Genomic DNA, 14822 nt, shown 5'->3' with positions numbered 1-14822 from the left:
GATATCCAGGAGCGCGAGTATAGCTAGATCAAGCCTGAGAACACAGTTAATATTGACGAGGGTGGTACCATAGCGGGATTTGGTGGGTATTTAACGTCTTTATCATAAAGTTCAATAATCCATTCCAGAACCTAGGCTTGGATTCCTTGGTTATCGGCAGTAGCGATCCGAAGAGGAAGGCCGTCCTCAAAGGCTCTCAGTCCCGCGTTTAGACTAACTTTATCGAAGCCGTGACTGCAGATAGCCGTCTTCAGAAACCTGGGATTATATTTTAAAGCCAAGGACTTCAGCAACAATAGTTTATCTATGAGCTCAAGAAGATAGCCGACTAGTATTACATCACTTCTGACAACGGCTCGACGGACAACCATATCGCAGTCGAGTGGCTCAGAGAGGTCTATCTGCCTCAAATCAGGCCAGAAGGTAAGTCTAATTCCAGGCTTATTATATTAGATGACTGTAGAAGCCATGTTTCTGTGAGCATCTGCCTGGTCTGAAGCATAAATGTCGCTGATTCAAAATCCAGGATCAGTGGATCGATGCCTGCGTTTTTAACAACATATATTATTGTTACCTAGCAGTTCATTACTATAATGTTCTCCAACCACTATAAAATAGAGCTTTCAATGCCTCCAAGTCAGCTTATCGCGGGGAGCTCTAAAGATAGCCTTGATAACTGCATGAATCGCCCGTATGGAGGAGCAAGTCGGCCGGTTGAGTAGAGGCAAGAAGAGAAAGGCCATACCTAATCCTAACAAGAAGTTCATGACATTAGCCGATGCTCTAGTCGCTGGTGAAACTATTTCTTAGCCAAATCAAGCAATTCAAGAGGCAGGGGCTGTTGAGGATGTGATTGAGGTGGAAGGGATGGAAGAGGAAGAAAGCTCAAACTCGGAGGTGGAAGAGTTACTCGCTGTACGCACTCATACAGGCCGTGAGGCTTAAAGGCCAAGAAAATATTAAAATATATTGAATTCTAACCTGAATACTGGAAATAAGTGTATTTTTGCTATTTTTGTTAAGTTTTCCTCATCAGGTTGAAAAAATGCATTTTGTATGGGGAAACTTTTTTTTTGCTTATCGGTAGAGGGGTCTTATCGGTGGAGGGGTATCGCATGGTAACTCTCTGCCTCTTAAATTGATATCCAGATTGATATCCACCTAAATACCGCTCTCTGATTGGCTGCAAAGATCTTATCAATTGATTAGATGATGAAAAGGCTTCTGTCGCATATCACCACTAGGTTCGTGCGACTGGATATGAAACACGGGGCGTACCTTGGGGTCGCGTATCCGGTTTCACGTCTGGCCTGTCGCATAATCCTAACATGAGCTCAAATAGCTGTTCCCGAACACATGGCTGTTCGATTTCTTTTGTTCTTTAGATAACTCTCATCAATTGACTGGTGCCATCAATGATCCCTGTGGAGCCAATTGTCTGACAACTTCTCTCAATTTCAACATCAGCACCACCATGTCAGTACTCGTTCAAACGGCCCTAGGTATTCTAGCACAATTAGCTTATCCAGGTGATTTATCGACCATGGCATCATCTCAGACCACCGCCGCCTCTACGCCCTCGATTTCGGACCAGCCCATTACTGGGACGTCTCTGGACTTTTTCCTCTTCTTCAAAGCAACGTATCCTGATGAGGATACCCAGAACACCACCGGCGGGTCACGTAAGCGCAAATCCAGGGGTATGGTGATGTATCGATGTCTCCATTGCCCTGTCGATAAGCCCTGGGCGAATCGGAAGCGGGACAACGCATGGCATCACGCCCGGCGGTGCCATGCCGATATTATCTCTTCCCTCGATCGCACGCTCATTGGGGGCAGTTCTGATGTTCTAGATGATGAAAGGGAAGCCACACGCCCTCGGATTGATGCTTTCTTTCCCTCTCGTTACTCGGATGTGTCTCTCCGCCGTATGTTCGACCGCGATCGGTATTTAGATGCAATAATCAGCCTAATCACACGCCGCCGGCTTGCCTTCTCAGCAATTAACTGGATGAGATGCAAGGGATGATGCTAGCAGCTAATCCTGCTATAGAGGACCTTTTAGTGACCAACCGAAGTGCTCTAATGCGACTAATTGATGCCACATATGAGTTATATTCTTCTCAGCTCATGGCAACTCTTGAAGCTTCCATCTCAAAGATCCATATCCTCTCTGATCTCTGGACATCGCCTCATCGCCATGGGATACTCGCCATCTCTGCGCGATGGGTTGATCAGGATTATCAGCCACGAAGGGCACTGCTAGTGATGCCAGAATGTCGCTATAGCCATAGTGGTGAAACCCAGGCATCTCTAATTATCGATACACTGGCAAAGTACGGCATTGCTTCTAAAGTGGGCTACCATGTAGGGGATACTGCCACTTCAAATGATACCTGCTTGTCTTATCTCTCACGGCGGTTACGAGACGACTATGGGGTACGATAGCCCTTCCCTTATCTCTGGATTAGGATTAATCGGTTGCTAGTTGACGTTTGATCCCTCTAAGCGCCGTATCCGCTGCGTCGCCCACATTATTAACCTATCCCTCCAAGCATTTCTTCTCGCGTCTTCGAAAGAGGCACTAATCGCCGCTCTTGATGCCACCGATGATACCTCAAACGATCAGTTGTTTGCACAGTTCTATGACACCTTACACGACGCCGGACAGACAACAAGAACAGATGAAGCCCATCAGAGAAGAAGAGCTTCGCGAAGAGGCAATCGTATACTTGAGAACTTCACTGGATGGCAGCATATCGCGCCCCTACGGAAAGTACACAACATCGCGGTCTGGATACGTAAATCTACGCTTCATACGGCTATATGGGACGATGAAATAAAGCTCCGACTAGGTATAGATAATGCCACACGCTGGAATTCATGGTATCGATTGTTGGATAATTTTCTGCGTTATCAATCCCGTGTAAAACAGTTCCTAATTGACCATGATAGAGAGCTTCAAGACGATATCCTGCTAGCTTCAGAGTGGGAGTTTATTGAACGGACGCATCGTTTCCTACAGCCGTTTGCCTCAGCTACGTTGTTGGCCGAAGGGGCGCGATCTACACTCTCCCAATCACTCTCGATAATGGATGTTTTATTGCGACAGTACGAGAAGTATAAAGTCGGTGGCGATGTTTTTTCTTTTATCTAATTGATCGGCTAACTAATTGTCTTATTTAGGAGCTTTATAGTTCAAAGGAAAACCATGATCCCCACATGGTACACTGCATCGATATGGGCTGGTTTGTACTTAATAAGTACTACACCTTATCAGACCAGACACCTGTATATGCCGCCGCACTCCTTCTCGATCCCTCGAAACGAAGAAAATACATTGAGCGGAATTGGCAAGAATCCTGGCACGCGCCTGCTATTGCTGCTGCCCAGCAAATTTGGCTAGATGAATATAATGCCGCGCCAATCCCAGAATCCTTGCGGGTGCCTCTAGATGTGTCCTCTTCCTCTGGGAGGCAGCACAACGAGCTGGATGAGTTGTTGAGCGATATTGCTGTTACTGGTCCTATCTTAGACGACGCCGATGACTTCGAAACCTTTATTGATGCACCACCGACCCGAATAACTGGCTCTCCTCTCCAGTGGTGGCTACATCGAGATCAAAGGAAAGCATATCCGCGGCTATCCCGCATGGCAATTGATATCCTCTCAATCCCTCCTGAATCATCTGATGTTGAGTCTCACTTCTCATCGGCGCGGCGTACGCTATCATGGGATAGAGAGAGCATGACCTGCGAGAACCTGGCGAAGGTTGAGTGTGTGGGCAACTGGATGCGCGAGGGTATCATTGTACCCAAGTCTCACGGTGGCAGGGGCGTTATTTCCAGCGCTGCTGTTGAATTTAGCGTTGAAACAGAGGCAGAGGACTTTCTAGATTAGGGTACTTTCTTGTTCTTTCTTCTAGCCTACAAGAATTATATGTGGTTTATCTGGATATCAACCTTGCTGAAGTGGCTATGTGGCTGTATGGATATCTACCTGGATATATCGATATCCAGATAATTTCTCCCACTTATCTGGATATCGATATAAGGGCCAGAATTTCGGTGGATATCGATATACGCAGGTCTGAGGACAAGAGCAAAGAGCTAGCCAAAGCAGGATGGGCGGTCAGGATAGCGACAAGCAGCTCTGCGCGGAATGATCTGGTCGGCATGGGAGGAACTATCAGAATCCCCATATCCGTGGCAAGAGCCGGCAAGATCAACGAAACCTTTTCGGTCACCCTGGGTACGAGGGAAGAACACAACCCCTACACAGCCGAACTAGCAGCGATTGCTCATGGCCTCGGCTGTCTGCCAGAGATCAAATATCGAGTTATTGTGATCTTAACGAGTAATAGATCAGTGGCACAAGCTATAGGTAATCCCCGCCAGCAATCAGGCCAAGGGCATATTCGGGAGATATATGATGCTGTAGAGAAGCTGAGAAGAGATGGGAACAGAGTCAACCTCATCTGGCTACCGCCCGACAGCGAGCTTAAAATTCAGAAGACAGCCAAGACGTCAGCCCGTCATGCAACGGAGCCGTACATGACGCCACAGAGAGGATTTGCCAAAGCGAAAACCACAATTCTCAATCGAACGAGGGCAGAGCTACGAATGGAAAGGAAACTACCAGATGGAGTTGGCAGGCATTCTAGAAAGGTCGACTCAGCTCTGCCTGGTAAACACACCCGCCTGCTGTACGATCAATTATCATGGAAGGAGGCCAGCGTGCTGGCACAACTTAGAACTGGAATGGCGCGACTGAACGGCTATCTGTATCAGATCAGAGCAGCACCAACCGATGAATGTCCATGCGGGCAGGCAAAAGAAACGGTAGAGCATTTCCTCTTTCGATGCGTGAAATGGACGACACAACGCAAAGAGATGTTTCAGTGTACGAATGAAAAACGCGGCAACCTCTCCTTTCATCTGGGAGATAAGGCAGCATCAGACGGTCAGAAATGGACACCGAACATGGATGCGGTACGAGCTACAGTCAGGTTCGCAATCGCCACAGGTCGCCTGCAACAGAGATGACAGGAACGCCCTAAAATGGCAACATTTTATCAACACTAACCGATAACCCCCGACGCCCTCAAATGGTCAACAGCAGGCATCGCTTCAGCCGCCGAAGATAGGAAACTGAACACTTGGAGGAAATGGGCTTCAAGTTGACTTGCTACTACTAACATCTAGGAGGGCTAAGGAGAAGAACAATGACTAAACTGGAAAGAATAAGGCGAGATTCTCATGGGCTTGACGAGAGTAAGGCAATAACTAGCGAAGTGTATGTACCTTTAGCTTCAGAGCCCATTGGGCGTTGGCCTACCGGGCGTAATAGACTTGTATTGTATTGTATTGTCCGTGCGTATCAATACAGCAACTAGATTCGACAAAAACAACCTGCTGTTTACCTCCTTTTTATCCATGCACGCACCTGTGCTTCTGACTTCCCACTTTTATTCCATTCCTATTGCATTCTACGCTTTCGCCTTCTCCTCTAGACTTAAGATATCGTATAAGAAAATAATATAATATTGAAGCAGTAACAGTATCCAATAACACAGAAAGGGCCAATACCATGGAACCGTCACCTATCGCACCAACTGCAGGGGTACAATAATCGGCTCATGAATTTCTCCAGTCGCTCTCCTTATACGTTCATCCTGAGGCGCGACTACTAATCTGCTTCAATGATAACTGCAAACACGCCATCTCCCCCAATGGGGCCCATCCTACCAATCATCTAAGAGAAAAACACAATATCCTTCTGTCAGAGCGGAAAGGTCTCAGCAAGGTACTGGCTACACTGGACCTCAAAAATCCAGATCAGGCTGCGCCACTTGCAGATGGTACGCCTGAAGACAGAAAGCTCCGGTCCCACGATGGATTTTCCTGTCTGCATTGCAAATATCGCACCATCAACTTCACGCTCATCATGCAACATTACGGCCAAGACCTGCCCAATTACCCCCAACACCCGCGGAGATCAACCAGGAAGGCAGATATTGAGACATATTTCGAGTACGTTTACTTGCAAACATGGGCCTCTGAGCCGTCTCGATCCTACTGGATTGTTGAACGCGATGGTCGACTGGTCCGACCCGTGGTGCCCGCGGACGACGGACGTGGTCTCATTTTAAGCGGCCGAGAAAGAACTGGTGATGAACAAGACTTGATTAATTCTGTTAAGGCGCGCGAGTGCCAGCGAAATCGCCGGCTTGTCCCTGGTCCTGACAATGCAGGCGATGCGCAAACTGCAGCTGCGGATTCTGCAACGACATATGCCGAACAGCGGCCATGGTTAGAAAGGACAAGGTGGGAGACCGCATACAAGAACAGGGACCGGAGCCTACTCCGCCGCCTCGTCCAAACACCTTATCTACAGCTCCATGGGAGGTCAGATGCGCCGCCATACCTTCTCGCTAGCGCAGCTCGAGTACCTGGCCTCTCCGTCGACCTGGTTAGCCCACGCGAGGATGAGATCAGGATCGACTGGATCTTGAAGATAGTGGACGTTGTCATGGACCGCTGCGAAGAGACGGTCCACGGCACAAGCCGCAGCCTCCTTTGTTGGCTGAAGAGTAACCATCCACATATGCTTTGTTCGAAGCCGTTCACGCTAGTCGAGCATGCCTCGTCAACCACTAGATACCGCTTACTATGGAAAAAGGCATTGGCATTCTGTTTTCGCGCATACCGCATGGACACAAAGCAACGGGAGAGGCCTGTCGACTACGGAAAGGAGGGACGATAACTATATTGGAAGCATCACAAGGAATTGATCAGATAGTTTGTGTTGTTATTAGAAGACGTTAAAAGTCAAAAGCTATTATTTTTAGAAAGACTACTTGTCCCGTCAGACTACTTATCAACCGCGTTACGTTACTCTAATATTCTAATCGATATTTATAAAGAAAGAACAACGTGGTAGATAAGCTAGTGTGCCAGACAAGCGAGTCTCGAGTCTCTCACTATACTGTGCACCTAAAAACGGCCTACCCTATAACACTTTACGAATAGACCGGAGATAGACATATACATACGAAGTGGACAGGGGAACGCGACGTTTAGGAGTACACAACAATTAAGAATAGAAGAGTAGGGTTAGGGGCTTCCCCTTTGATCAAAATTGGAACTGACAATAAAGATGTATACAAGAACTCGAGGTGCATTTATTTAGACCGCTATTCTATATAGGATCAATCCGCAAGACGTATCATTTCAGTCAAGTCTAAGCAGCATAGTACCTATAAGAGCTTTCGATAAGGAACCATGGTTTCCTACAAGCTCTTGAAATTCCTCAATCTTCCACAGATGCTCGACAACGCAAGCAATATAGTGTACGACCAAGTCCCTCAGGCGATCCGGCACCAGTTCTTCGAAAGCATAGCGCACCAGCTCTACCGCATCACTATTAGCCTCTTTACTTATAGGAAGATCCGTTAGACTTTGGTGAAGCTTTGTGCGAGAAATCTCTATGAGTCTTGTAACCGCGTAACGGTCAGCTAATGTATAGCCCCCGAGGCTATCTGATGTACTGATCCTTTAGCTGCAATTATGTATGTATCCTGGGAGGTATATAATTTAGCTACATATATATTCTATAAGACATTTTTTAACCTAGTTACGTGATTATAAACTAAGATGTAGCTACTTCTAAATGCCCGCAATTTCTATTAGACTGTAGGGTATTTTTCCGAATCAACAGTCCTTTTCCGAATCAGCGACCCCCCCTACTGGACGAAGTACAAGTTGAGGGGCCGAGATTGAGGCCCCCTTAGTAGCCCTATTCAGTGAGCACCCACCGCCGGTTTTACACGGACATTATGTACTCCGATGCGCACTCAGACTCCACCACCAATTTTTCAGCTCCGGTTTGGCACTGCTTTAAATGCTCGCAGCATAGCATCTAGCGTTCGCAAGTGCATGGCTGAACATTCGAAGGGGTTGCTGATTATGGCGTGGTGATACACTTGTGCGGTGTGAGAAGTGGTAACTTGCTCAGCGTAACATGCGAAGCCGCTTGTTTCAAAAGTTATAAAGCACAGCGTAGTAACCAAGGACATCTAAGCTCAGTTTCTTTATCTCAGACTATTCTCACCTCTCTACGATATTTTACCTTTTTGCTGCTTCTACGTACGCTTCTCGTTTCAACCTATTGTTCAAGATGCAGTTCAATCTCGCATTTCTCTGCATTTTGGCATATTCGTTGCCTGCCACCATTGCGCAGCGGACAGAAGAGAACGCCGTTACAATCAAAACCTTCCCCAACCAGATTGGTTGTGGATTGGGAGTCAGTGGGCACACAGATTCCTTTCCAGACGGACAATGCTTTCATTTGCCGAGAGATTTCATGGACGCCAAGCGCGTCACGGAGACCTGCCGCAGTTTGTTTTCAGCCTACAGTTACCGTAACAGGAGATCGCTAATCAGGACCTAGTCTTCATTTACAAGCACAACGACTGCTCGGGAGCCGAAAGACAAGTCCACCAAGGCGAAGAGTGTATCGACATTATTGACTACAAATCCATTAAGGCATTCTGTCACTGATAACGACAAGTCACAACTATGACGACCGGTGGGTGCTACATCAAGGGCTTGGATAGAATTTCGAATAGACTGTGGCATGACGACGGGTTGTTGTCCTCTTGATTGTGGTTTTCCCATTGGGTTTTCCCACGTCCTTTGTGCAAATGCAAAGAGGTTTGAATTTAAGTCTATCAAATAAACTCACGTGCATATCGCTAATACTAAGTGACGTTGCGCTCCTACTCCTCCCAGTACTGATTCTCGTACTAGCTTTGATTCTGGTGATAGAATATGGGCATTGCCCGTGCCAGGGGGCATCACCGTTGGGTCTTACCACCAGCCAGCATATGTCAATGAGAGACTGTAGGAGTAGGGTTGTTGTTGAGCTTGGAAGGTCAGCAGCGAGCTGGAGTCTTGCGCTACTGAACACAGCACTCATCAACACTAAAATAAATCCACATCTGAATAGAGCATCTGAGAGCGGACACGTCGAGGCACGGAAACGCAAGAAGTGGGGAGATGATGCCAGATCATTCCTACTGTACCAATTACCCCGCGTATCAGGTCCTCATACACGATTTGATGGTCCGTGCCCTGACAGTATTACTACTATACAAAGGACCATCAGAATCCCGTCGCATTATCTACTTTTCGTCCGTGCCAACCTTGGTGACCCTACTGTACGCCTTCCTTCGCTCACATGGTATGGTTTAGTGTGCTAATCCCCTGTCGCTGCAAATAAGTAGGAAGCGGCTTGATCGGCCAATTTTAACATGGAAAAGAACATACTGCATGGTGACCTTATGTACAAGGAGATGATCAAATTCAACCTGGCCTAGTTGCCTGCTGTTTCTCTGGAAAAGCCAGAAGCTAAAAATGGCCTTGGTTTAGATCATCTCGATTACATTCGTAGCATTGCTCCAGTGCCACTTAGCCCGTTCTGGAAGCATGGCTCTGCCGTGTAGTGGGCGTTAGGGTCACTGAAGGGATAGATAACAGAGTTTATTCCTTCTCCGAGGAAAGAGAAAACAGGCTTGGTCTATGGCCGTTTTTGGTTTTGATGAAACCCCTGTTAAAACCCCCAAAACGGCTTGCTTGACCGGCTGCAGTCATAAAAGCCCCTCAGCACAGACTGACCACACAGAGCTTGATGGCGGGCAGCTGACCACGCAGCGATGGAAGCACAGGGCCATCGGGCGTTCAGTGGCACTTGTGACAGACTGACAAGTGCAGGCGAGCAACTCAAGAGCGGCTCGGCGAGTCACTTAGTGGTGCGAGAGGAGAATTGCGGCATGGAAGTGAGGGAAAGCCAATGGGCACGCTGTCGTATGTTTCCTCAATTGTGAGGTGACACGCTTTACCCCGCATACCATGTTAGCATCAAGTTGTTGTTAGGCAGATGTTAGATTGGCGGCTGGGAATGGGCTCCACTTTCCTTTATCACAATATTATTCTTGTATCCAGAAAAGGAGGGGAATCGAATCAACCCCTCCCTGGCAGACTGATCAAAAGAATCAAGTCAACAATCAATAACATCACAACATTCTGCTCCACATCTTAATACACTCACCCCATCGTATTCGTGCGTATCTAACATAAAATCAACTCTACTAGAGTGGATTTTGGACTGTAGGACTAGGCAAGTTGTTCGATTGCCGGACTGTTATCGTCGGGTACTGCAATAAGCTTCGGGTCAGTTACGGTAGTTCAAGTGTGCTGTAGTAGTCTTTAATGTCCTTAAGCACTTGGCCCTTTAGCTGATGGACAAATCGACAGTGTGACTCGATGCCAGCGCCGGGCCGAACGGCTGCTTGACATAGCTGGCAGATCAGTATCTGATAGTCCTGATTGAGCTGTATAATATCCTCCATTGCTGCTCGGTATCTCCTCTTTCGTCTTGGTGATAGAAAGTAAAGAGATAAACAGTCATCTTATTGTTTTTTGTTTTCTATTAATTGAAGTCCCCTTTTGTCTGCGTTACGCTAACCCCAAGTTGACGCTAGCTAGCCCCAGATGTGGGGTTGGGGTTATTTTTACCCAATCAGCTACTCGGCTTCGACCAAAGCGATTTGGACCAAATCTGCACACTTAGCAACCCCATTTTAGTGGCCGATTTGACCCAAATCTCCTGCGAATAATACCTAGGCAGGTGCTGTCTTCTGTCCGACGGCCGACAATATACAATATCTGGCCAGTGGCTCGGCCTTGAACTGTTTTGAGGTTTAGACCTTTGCTATAACGTGCATTATAAGCGAGTGAGCCATATAAGCGAGTGAGCCAAAAATCCCTCACCTTACATTATCACTATTCAATTCAATATTTATTAACAATCCAATATGTCAGAATCTTTATATGAGGCTAGAATCCTTCTTGCCCTTCAAGCCCTTCAAATTGACCCAAAATTAAGTATCCGAAAGGCGGCAACCAGATATAATGTCAATCGCTGTACCTTGGGTCGCCGCCAGAAGGGAATTCAATCAATACATGATACTACCACCAAATCACGGAATCTATCTGATCTAGAGGAGCAGATAATAGTTCAATTTATCCTTGATCTAGATTCGCGAGGATTTCCCCCGCGCCGCGATTTTGTGGAAAAAATGGCTAATTCTCTACTTGCTGACCGCAATGCATCACCAGTCGGCAAGCTCTGGGTTCATAACTTTATCCAGCGACAACCAGAGCTTAAAACACGTCGATTTCGAAGATATGACTATCAGAGAGCTAAATGCGAAGACCCGACTATTATTCGTGACTGGTTTCGCCTTGTAGAGAATACAGTCGCGAAATACGGTATCCAGTTAGCTGATATATGGAACTTTGATGAGACCGGCTTTATGATGGGCATGATTGAGTCCGGGATGGTCGTCACAGGCTCCCACAGGCAAGGGATGCCAAAGAGAGTACAGCCCGGAAATCGTGAATGGATTACTGCAATCGAGGCGATCAATGCAGAAGGACAATCGATCCCGCCGTTCATCATTGGTGCAGGCCAGTGGCACCTTGCTAATTGGTATCGAGAATGTGACCTACCCGGCGATTGGGTCATTGCATTGAGCGACAATGGATGGACTAATAACCAGCTAGGCCTTGACTGGCTCAAACACTTTGATCGATCAACAAAGGACCGATCAGTTGGTTCCTATCGTCTCTTAATCCTTGATGGTCACGAAAGCCACCATTCGGCCGAATTCATGAGATATTGCGAGGAGAACAAGATCATTACTCTCTGCATGCCTGCTCATGCCTCTCATCTACTCCAGCCTCTTGATGTTGGCTGCTTTGGGCCGTTGAAAAAGGCTTATGGGCGAGAAATAGAGCGTCTGATCAGATGCTCTATAACCCATATATCTAAGACCGAGTTCTTTCCTGCCTTTTATGCCGCCCACCGAGCTACTATTACAGAAAGCAATATCAAGGGAGGTTTTAGAGGAGCCGGGCTTGCTCCTCTTGACCCGGAAAATGTTATCTCAAAGATGGATGTGCAGTTACGGACCCCGACGCCTCCTATAGAGGTCACGGCACCTTCGACCCCGTGGGCTTCAAGGACCCCGAAGACATTACTAGAGTCTCAATCACATTCCAAATATCTACAGGAACGAATCGTCAATCACAAGAGCAGCTCCCCAGAGTCAATAATACAAGCAGTTAAGTATTTTGAGAAGGGAAATAGCATCCTTATCCATGAGGTAGCCATATTAAAGGATAGGGTTCGACAACTTGAACAAGCAAATCAGATAGTAGGGCAACGCCGGAGGGGAAAAAGAACCAGACTACAGAAAGGAGGGCCTTTAACTCTAGCAGAGGCATCACAGTTAATTGATCAGATAGATATTGATACGCAGGTAGTAGCTGAATCATCGAGAAGTGGTGGTCGAGGAAGGTCGGTCGGACCGGGCGTTCGGCGTTGTAGTAAATGCGGCAAGACCGGGCATAATTTAAGGACCTGTCAGGAGGAAATTGAGGTTCATATGGAAGAATATAGCGATTAGTTTTTATTTATTAGATAAGTTGTGGTGTTTTTAGAGGTAATTTTATTATAAAGGTAGTAAAAAGTGGCTCACTTGCTTATATGGCTCACTCGCTTATAATGCACGTTAATGGCCCGTATAAAATGTTCTTCCAAGCGTTGTGTTCAGGAACTCTGAGCTCGATAAACGAAGTGTCAATACGGATGAGGTTACCGCTACTAGCCTTGCAATAGACCGACTTCTACCAAGTCAACTCTCACTCAAACCAAGCCATCTCTCTAACCACTCCAAATACTCCGCCTCCATCCACCTCCCCAAAACCCTCAAAACAGCAACAATCTTATACAAACCCTGCAAATCCATCGTGTTCCCCATCGCCAAACTCTCAACAATATCCTGTGTCTCATTAGCATTACCACTCCCAGTTAAATAGTAGAACTTACAATAGACTCCCTCCGATCAACAGCAAACAAAAGTTTCCACTCATGCTCCATAACAATAATCATAGGCATAGCAATCATCCCCTCGTTACATGACTTTAATGCGTTCATCCTGGTATACCATGCTGCTATCCAGAGGCCAAGTTGACCACGTGCTTCTTCAAGAGATCCGCTGGCGATTTTTATTTCGATGGGCAATGCGATGGGCGTGTTTCTAACGGGCCCGTATATCGTCTGGTTGATGCTTCGTTGAGAGACTGGTAGATTGTTAATCATACGGCTGATATGCTCTGCTATTGTTTCTGGAGGAAAGATGCTGATTCCCCAGTCGATCATTTTGGTCTTGGTGGTTGGGTAGTAAGAGCTTTCGCTGGTAGACGGGATAAAGGGCTTGCTGATAGATGCGTGGGTGAGAAGCTTTCGGCGTAACCTTGAAAAGGGTTTAAACGCAAGTTTGAGCAGTGGCCCATGAACCTCAAGATTCCACGTTCCCTCAGATGCTTCTTCGACTTGCACTGCCGCAGCCTCAGCTTGAATCGCCCTCAATTCTGTAAACTCCTTCAACACGTCCTCCCCCTCGCCATTAAAAAACCACTGATCCAAAACATCCTCGTCATTATCTTCAAGCTGCTGTCTAACAGCAGATGGTATAAACCCAATGTTATTCACAATACTGAAGATGGCGTCGTAGGTTTTGTGAATATGCTTTGGTAGGTGTGATCGTTTCATGGCAATAAAGTGTATTGGCTTGGATAAAAGTCCGAGAGTGCTGCGCTTGACGGGGCTGGATGAGCGAGATGTACCGGACGCTGAAGATGATGGAGGCAGGCTTGGCGCATTGGAAAATGGTCGAGTTGGAAGCGCGAAGCGAAATGATGGGCCAGTAGGCTTTTGATCCTTAAATACATCATCACGCACACAATCATATTGTGATCGCGCTCGTGGTCTCGGCGTCTCTTCCTCTTGTGCATCTTGACATCGCGGCCGTTTCGGCGATCGTGTAATTTCTGAACTCGGAGGCGTCGGCATCTGGTTCCAATTGAGAATTGGCTTGTCGCAGGATTGGTCTGCTGATTCGGTGAAGGTGTTGAGCCAGCCGTCGATGTAGGCAGATAGTTGGGTTGAGTAGGACATTGTTAAAGGATGATGATTATGGGGAATTTTGGGGTTGGACGGATGCGAAGTCGTTGTGATGTGATAAGATAAGCGCGTTGGTGGGGTGATGACGGGGTTGTATTGTTGTGTTAGTGTTAATATGCGGGAATGGTGCGGGATTAGTGTCTGGTCTAGGGTTGGGAGCAAGGGTCTTTACATACCCTATACAACACTTCTAGCATTATAAGAATTATAACTCTGATGTTTACAAAAGATCGTGCAGTGAACGAGCAATGTCTCGGCTTCTATCAGTGCCGCCTTCCAATTGTAATGAGTTCCGGAGCACTGAGATGTATGGAATCAATCCCGAACAAAGCATTTGGGGCGTCATGGCAAGAGACTCCATCGTTCACAGCGATTGTTGTCAACGAACTACATGACCTAGTCGGCTTAACAGTAGCGACCTTGAAGATACGCATCGCGTTGTGGTACTGTCGAATGTGCTGGGCGATGTTGGTTTGCGGTACAACGCCACACTGTTTGCAAACAATGATACGCCAAGAAGAATCGTAGTAGAAGAGATCTTCAAGTTCCACTGTGGAAGGCGGCTATAATCTGCTAACCGTTCGATGGCACGAGCTTCTGAAGATTGTTGGAGAGAAACGACGAATTGAAATTACAGTAAAGAGAGTGGATAAGGTATGAAAGGTAAAGTACGCGTTCACACGCGTATGTGACGCGCCCGCAGAGCGTCAATCAAGATTGCATAAATAAGT

The 14822-nt window shown here is 46.9% G+C and overlaps 5 protein-coding genes across 5 annotated transcripts; 2 read left to right on the top strand and 3 right to left on the bottom strand.

The window, feature by feature from the left end:
- Window positions 1-5649: 5649 nt before the first annotated feature.
- B0J16DRAFT_277076 (uncharacterized protein) lies at window positions 5650-6765 on the top strand (the record flags this gene model as incomplete). Its single annotated transcript, XM_046123789.1, has 2 exons — window positions 5650-6036; window positions 6202-6765. Coding segments are annotated over 2 exons (951 nt in total), but the record flags the coding sequence as incomplete, so codon positions are not given.
- A 451-nt stretch (window positions 6766-7216) lies between these two features.
- Window positions 7217-7526, bottom strand: B0J16DRAFT_393510 (uncharacterized protein; the record flags this gene model as incomplete). The annotated part of the gene is made up of 1 exon (XM_046132064.1): window positions 7217-7526. A coding segment is annotated over one exon (294 nt), but the record flags the coding sequence as incomplete, so codon positions are not given.
- Window positions 7527-9715: 2189 nt separating this feature from the next.
- B0J16DRAFT_277039 (uncharacterized protein) lies at window positions 9716-9886 on the top strand (the record flags this gene model as incomplete). Its single annotated transcript, XM_046123785.1, has 1 exon — window positions 9716-9886. One exon carries the CDS (start codon window positions 9716-9718, stop codon window positions 9884-9886), a length of 171 nt encoding a protein of 56 aa, XP_045977298.1.
- A 224-nt stretch (window positions 9887-10110) lies between these two features.
- B0J16DRAFT_351746 (uncharacterized protein) lies at window positions 10111-10435 on the bottom strand. The gene has a single exon (XM_046129224.1). It carries the CDS (start codon window positions 10409-10411, stop codon window positions 10238-10240), a length of 174 nt encoding a protein of 57 aa, XP_045977297.1. The 5' UTR covers window positions 10412-10435; the 3' UTR covers window positions 10111-10237.
- A 2160-nt stretch (window positions 10436-12595) lies between these two features.
- Window positions 12596-14087, bottom strand: B0J16DRAFT_351742 (uncharacterized protein; the record flags this gene model as incomplete). The annotated part of the gene is made up of 2 exons (XM_046129223.1): window positions 12596-12907; window positions 12955-14087. Coding segments are annotated over 2 exons (1280 nt in total), but the record flags the coding sequence as incomplete, so codon positions are not given.
- Between the last annotated feature and the right edge of the window lie 735 nt (window positions 14088-14822).

Source organism: Fusarium flagelliforme (assembly GCF_020744385.1).
Source record: "Fusarium flagelliforme strain FIESC 12 MPI-CAGE-AA-0113 chromosome Unknown B0J16scaffold_10, whole genome shotgun sequence".
Classification (NCBI taxonomy): domain Eukaryota; kingdom Fungi; phylum Ascomycota; class Sordariomycetes; order Hypocreales; family Nectriaceae; genus Fusarium; species Fusarium flagelliforme.
The sequence above is the reverse complement of the archived record's forward strand: the minus strand, read 5'-3'. Positions and strand labels throughout refer to the sequence as shown.

What these genes read in the sequence shown, in the direction of transcription:
- B0J16DRAFT_351746 (XM_046129224.1), bottom strand. Translation starts at nt 10,411, where the DNA reads ATGGAGGATATTATACAGCTCAATCAGGACTATCAGATACTGATCTGC.